The sequence below is a fragment of the Bufo bufo genome, chromosome 10 (assembly GCF_905171765.1).
Source record: "Bufo bufo chromosome 10, aBufBuf1.1, whole genome shotgun sequence".
Classification (NCBI taxonomy): Eukaryota; Metazoa; Chordata; class Amphibia; order Anura; family Bufonidae; genus Bufo; species Bufo bufo.
The window spans coordinates 111,122,350-111,128,349 of NC_053398.1; the positions used below are offsets into that span (position 1 = coordinate 111,122,350).

At 45.0% G+C, this 6,000-nt stretch overlaps 1 protein-coding gene across 1 annotated transcript in view; it reads left to right on the top strand.

Moving 5' to 3' along the window:
• The window catches only part of ATP6V0D1 (ATPase H+ transporting V0 subunit d1), an 81,659-nt gene extending 76,347 nt beyond the window's left edge, over positions 1-5,312 (top strand). The window contains exon 8 of the mRNA XM_040409067.1: positions 4,463-5,312. Coding sequence (XP_040265001.1) covers positions 4,463-4,624 — 162 coding nt within the window. The 3' untranslated portion in view covers positions 4,625-5,312. The remainder of the gene's footprint in view (positions 1-4,462) is intronic.
• The last annotated feature ends 688 nt before the right edge of the window (positions 5,313-6,000 follow it).

Here is a 6,000-nt window from a genome sequence, read left to right on the forward strand (position 1 = left end):
CTATACTTAGTAAACTGTGAGGAGGCCTCAGCGCTACTGAGCCCTTTCAAACCCGCCGCTCAGTGGGAGTGCCATGTGCAAAACCTCCACTGATAAGATAATGATGGCCTATCCTGAGGATAGGCCATCAAGAATTTGTAGAAATCCCCTTTAAGGCCTCTGTCCAGCCCAGCAGCTTGTCATGTGATGTAAAAAAAAAAACACTGAATAACATTGAATGTGATTGGTCAAAGCCTTCACCGATGCGTAGATCCTTACTCATTCAGAACGAGTGGCGATCGCATAATCTCTATCACGTTACGTGGCCACCTCGGTCATTACTCATACTACGTTCTTATACTCTCTAGGTTAGGGGTCTTCTGCCTTCATTATGAAGCTTTGGGTTTAGCCCTTGCTTTTAGATTAGTTACAATCAAGAAACCTTTTTTGTTTTAACGTTTTCCCGCCGGAAACGTCTACCGCTTTACGCTTTTACTGTGACATCTATGGCCAGAAACTCAAATCTGTGTTGGGTATGGGCTGGCGAAGATGTGCGCTAGAATTTATGCCGGCTTGTGGAGGTGGGCTATGGAGGCTCCACCCCCTCAGGCTAAGACCTGCCCCTTTTCCCTACAATTTTAGAAAAGTGACGAGAAGGGCAAAAGTCCCAAATGATGGTGCCACTTTTCGCTTTAAAGCCTTTGTAAGTTTCCACCAAAAGATATACTATCAGGAGATTAAGCTTCCGTGATTACACATTCGCACCCTTTTACGCATGTATTTGGCACGGCGATTTACCTAGTCATCAACCTTCTACCAATATTACAAGATAAAAATCTCCTTTGCCTGATATGACCCTGCCATCTGAGGGATATGGTGCCTAGCTGAAACACCCAACCCCACATCCGTGTCGCAACTACACTGTGCCCTTCTCTGATAACAGCCATTAGGAGCAGATGTTTGCTTGGCTGTTACTACGCCTCGGTCACTTTTTTAGCACACAAGATGTTGGCTGCGGTCCGTCTCAGAATGCTCTTTCTAATCCTCCGGGGCCAGAGACGAGTTGTGCTGGTGCCAGGTCATCATCCAAATGGCAGAGGTCCTGGATTCTGCTAGTAAGAGAAGAAGAGTCATGACTGTATTTACTGAATGTAGACATCACCTTTCAATTAAGGAGGCCTGTCTTCATATACTTCTGGAGGTAGTTCACATTTATAGTATAGAGATCCTACACGTTAAAGGGAGCCTGCCATCAGAGGGACCCCGAATGGGTTATCAGAAAATAACCCTTTTGTTAAAAATATATTTTATAGACTTTTTCATTTTTCCTCTCAATTTTCCACTACTAATACTGTGTGTATATATATATATATATATATATTATATAAAAATAGGGTGGTTTTCACAACAGACACTAGGCCTAATCCTATGTCGTGACTTTACAGCAGTCAGCTCATTATCATCACCGGCAGGATTACAATGGCAAGCATCACCTCTATTTAACAGAGGTAATATCGCAACTTTTCTGCTCCCTCCTGATCTCTGCACAGGTCACAGAGCATGGCTAGAAAACTCTCCCATAGATGTCAATGGGGGACTCTCCCGTCCATTGTGTCTATGGCCCATGTGGCTGCAGGTCTAGTGGCCATTGTGAAAAAGGCAATGGGTCCGCACCGCAATCTGGGAGTCACACGGCCGGTGCCCGCTCTTTGCGGTCCGCAGCACAGGCTCGGAGTCCTTACGTTCGTGTGAATGAGCCCTAGGACTGCGGACTGCATTTGCAGACAAGAGCAGGACAAAAAATACGATCGTGTGAATGGGGCCTTAGGGACACTGGAAAGGTTTCTATAGAAGTCGGAGGACCCCTTTAATGCTTCCATTTTCCCATCCCCGCCACCAGACATTATACTTGAGCGGTGCATTTCATCTACAGACTGTTTGATGACGCTGAGCCCCTGCCAGTACCCTTATCCACAGTTTGTTGTTTTTTTAAGCCAAAGGGTAAGATGTTTTGCCAAGATTTTAGTGGCTTTGTAACTGGTTTTTGCCAGTCCGTTTTAATTAAGAGTTCAGTCGTGGTGCATAAAACATTTACAGGTTGATAAGGTCTTTGACTTTGTGCCAGATTTCCGTGTAATTAAACTGTGCAGCTTTATGGGGTCAAAAACAAGACAGTCATGCATGTTTTACATCAACCTCACAGAGATGTCTCAGGCTGTGGGAGTTAAAGGAGAAGTAACGGCGCCACGCTATCGTTGATTTTAAAGGAACTGGTTACCTAGACATACGGTACCAAATTATTTAGGATTTTACCCATGCCTAATAACTCAAAATGCCCCCGGTGTCTGTAAATCTGGGTGTTTTAGTACTTTTTTTTATATACTAATAAAATGTAATTGTTAATTATTTTTAGTAACAAGACTTTGGGGCAGATGTATCAGTCTCACTACTGCGCCTGGATCGTGCCTTGATCTGTGCCACAGTTTTCTTTAATTTACAACATTCTACACACGTTTTTTTTTTCTTTCTGTTTTTAGACCACTTTTGCTCCCAATAATTTTTTTATTTTTTTTGTGCAGCTTTTTTGATGCCCATTTTGTATAAAAACTATACCAGGTGGTATAAAAAGTAGTGGATAATTTCTCATGGTACATCCTGTTGCACATTGCGTCACAAAAAGGGGCTTTTTTTCTCATATCGTGACACATTTTCCTTCGATGCTTTTTAAAAACAATTTGGCGCAACCTACAAATGGCCCAGGCACAAAATACACCTTAATCTTGAAGGGGTTTTCCAAGACTTAAACACCCCAGAGGATAGGTCATCAGTATCTGATCGGTGGGGGTCCGACACCAGGGACCCCCGCCGATCAGCTGTTTGGGAAAAGGCTGATCGGCCTTCTCGCAGCTTTCCCTAGGCCACGTGACTGATGGCCACGTGATGGAAGTGAATGGGGCTGAGCGTGATACCAAGCACAGTCGCTATACAATGTACTGCGCTGTGCTTGGTATACTGTGAGAAGCCCGCGGTGTTCACGGGAGTGCCGGTGCCTTCTCAAACAGCTGATCAGCAGGGGTCCCGGGTGTCGGACCCCCACCGATCAGATACTGATGACCTATCCAGAGGATAGGTCATCAGTATTTAAATCTCGGAAAAGCCCTTTAAATATTTTCAATTAGATGTATCAATCTCAACGCCTGGATTGTGTCTTGATCTGCGCAAGCGCCACAGTTTTGTTTTATTTCTGACATGCTACACGTGTTTTTTTGACAACTTTTGCGACAGTTTTTTTTTCTCCACCTACTTTGTGCCTTGTTTTGGCGCTGTCTTAGGCCAGGGTCGCACATGACTGATTTGCCGTCGTGAGTTTTCATGGGACAAATCCGCAGCGTTGTACAGCACCAGCAAAATGGATACAAGTTTCTGAATTCTCATCTGTGGATTTGAGCACAAGCCGATTTCTCCTGCAGATTACTTCATTTGCAGTGGAGAGGGTGCAGCCCGATGGCTTTTTGACGGTAAAAACCACATGTAATACAGTACATGGCGGAAAGGCAGCAAAACCTGCAGCTGATTTGTCCGCTGGATTTTCATTCGTATCTGAACCCAGCCTTAGGGTGCCTGCACATGGTGCAGATTATGTGCATTTCTGTCCACGCAGATTTTCGTGCAATGTGAATAAGATTTGACTTTGCTTTTTTCTTCTGTGCAAAAATTTACCTGTTGTGCGGATTTAAAGTAAACCTGTCACCGGGATTTTGTGTATAGAGCTGAGGACATGGGTTGCTAGATGGCCGCTAGCACATCCGTAATACCCAGTCCCCATAGCTCTCTGTGCTTTTATTGTGTAAAAAAAAAAAGTTTTGATCCATATGAAAATTAACCTGAGATGTGTCCTGTACGTAAAATGAGTCCAGCGTGAAGGAGCCCAGCACCGCCCCGCATCCTCAGAATCTCCTCCTTGCTCCCCGACGTCCGAAAGCCAGAGTGCCGTAATCTCGCGATGCGCGAGCTAGCGCATGCGCAGTTCCTTCCCTGAGGCTGATGCCAGCACAGGGAAGGAACACTGACGACACTGCGCATGCGCTAGCTCGCGCATCGCGAGATTACGGCACTCTGGCTTTCTGACGTCGCAGCGTTTTAGTGTCCGTCTGACGAAACTGAGCCAAACTGATCCGTCCTGGCACACAATGCAAGTCAATGGGGACGGATCCGTTTTCACTGACACAATCTGGTGCAATAGAAAACGGATCCGTCCTCCGTTGACTTTCAATAGTGTTCGAGACGGATCCATCTTGGCTATGTTAAAGATAATACAAACAGATCCGTTCTGAACGGATGCAGACGGTTATATTATCTGAACGGACCCGTCTGTGCAGATCCATAACGGATCCGCACCAAACGCAAGTGTGAAAGTAGCCTTATATGTTCTGCCCATTTCTTCCTTGTGACTGTAAAAAAAATTTTTTTTTTCTCTTTACAGGTGAAGTTGAATAAATTGGCCTTTTTGAACCAGTTCCACTTTGGTGTGTTTTATGCATTTGTGAAGCTAAAGGAGCAGGAATGCCGAAACATTGTGTGGATCGCAGAGTGCATCGCCCAGAGACACCGAGCCAAGATTGATAACTACATTCCTATCTTCTAAAAGATAAAAAGAAAAAAAAAAAGACATTTCCAGAGCCCCACGTCCCCCACGTCCCCCACTGGTCCCTCTGCAGATACTTCCTCTGCCTTAGTCCACGGGGAGGGTGTGACGTCAGATTTTAAGATTCCGCAAAATTTATTTAACTGATCAGCAGCCGGTTTTGCTATGTGTATGGCAGGTAACTACTGGCGGTTTTACTTAATTTCTGAACGGGCCAGCAAGGCCCACCTTCCCCCTGGCTGTGACAGAGTTAAAGATCAGTGTAACCCTTCGAAATTCTCTTTATGAATAGCTGTAAATGTGAGTGTGTGTTCCAAGACGCTACGAGTGCTGTATCCATGTCCGGATTGACTTCTATCTGATATTCCATTGTCGTTCACCACTAGCCTTGGTGCGTTGCGATTCTTAAGATATTTCGGTCTCTGCTCCTATGTCGGCACATCAGTTACTAGAAGGGGGGGGGGGCGGAGCTCCATGTACACACTGGATCTCAAGCATGGCAGGGTATGACGTAATAGCATTATAAAGAATCATGAAGAGGATGCGGACTGGTCACTGCAGCATGTTAATTGTAGTCCTCTTAGGCTAGGACTATGTGTGTAGTATAGTATCATGTTGTACCTCTATCACTGTATCTGATTAGATGTTTACACGAATAAAAATGTCACTCTCCACCAGCTACACGAACCATGACCGCGAAAAATAATACATGAAAACTGCTTCAGTAAATACAAAAGTGCATAAAGCCCACCACTAACCTGTACATCCCATTCATATGGGGACCTGTTTCGCATACATGTTATTTGACTTGTAGTAAGTTGTTTTTGTAGTTGTCGGCACCTCCCCTTGTTGTATTGAGCTTTTCCACCATCATGTTTGGCTTTCAAGAGGTTCTCCGCTATTGCTTCTTCCTCTGCACATAATGGGCCTTCAGTGCATACGTCTAAGGTAGAGATGCCCATTCCTGCAAAATAATGGCCAGGGGGTTGGTTTTGTGACTATGGTGTCATACCAGGTTTGAGTTACCATTTTGGTGTGTGCATTAACTTTGTCACAACAAGCCCTTGCACTCATCCTACATCTCTGTCCACCTATGGCCAGACACAGACGAGAAAGTCCAATGCGAGAAACTCGCAGCGTGTGTCAGTGTGAATTCCCGTTCTGACCTCTGCTCCTCTGACGGGATCATACAGCATTATAATGATTAATAATGCTGTGTGTCTCTGCGAGACCTGGAATCTACTGAATTACACTGACTGCATTATTTCAGTGTAGATTCCAGGTCTCGCAGGGACACATATGCTGTCAGAGGAGCAGAGTTAAGAATGGGAACTCGCACTGCCGCACGCAGCAAGTTTCCCACATTGAACTTGCTC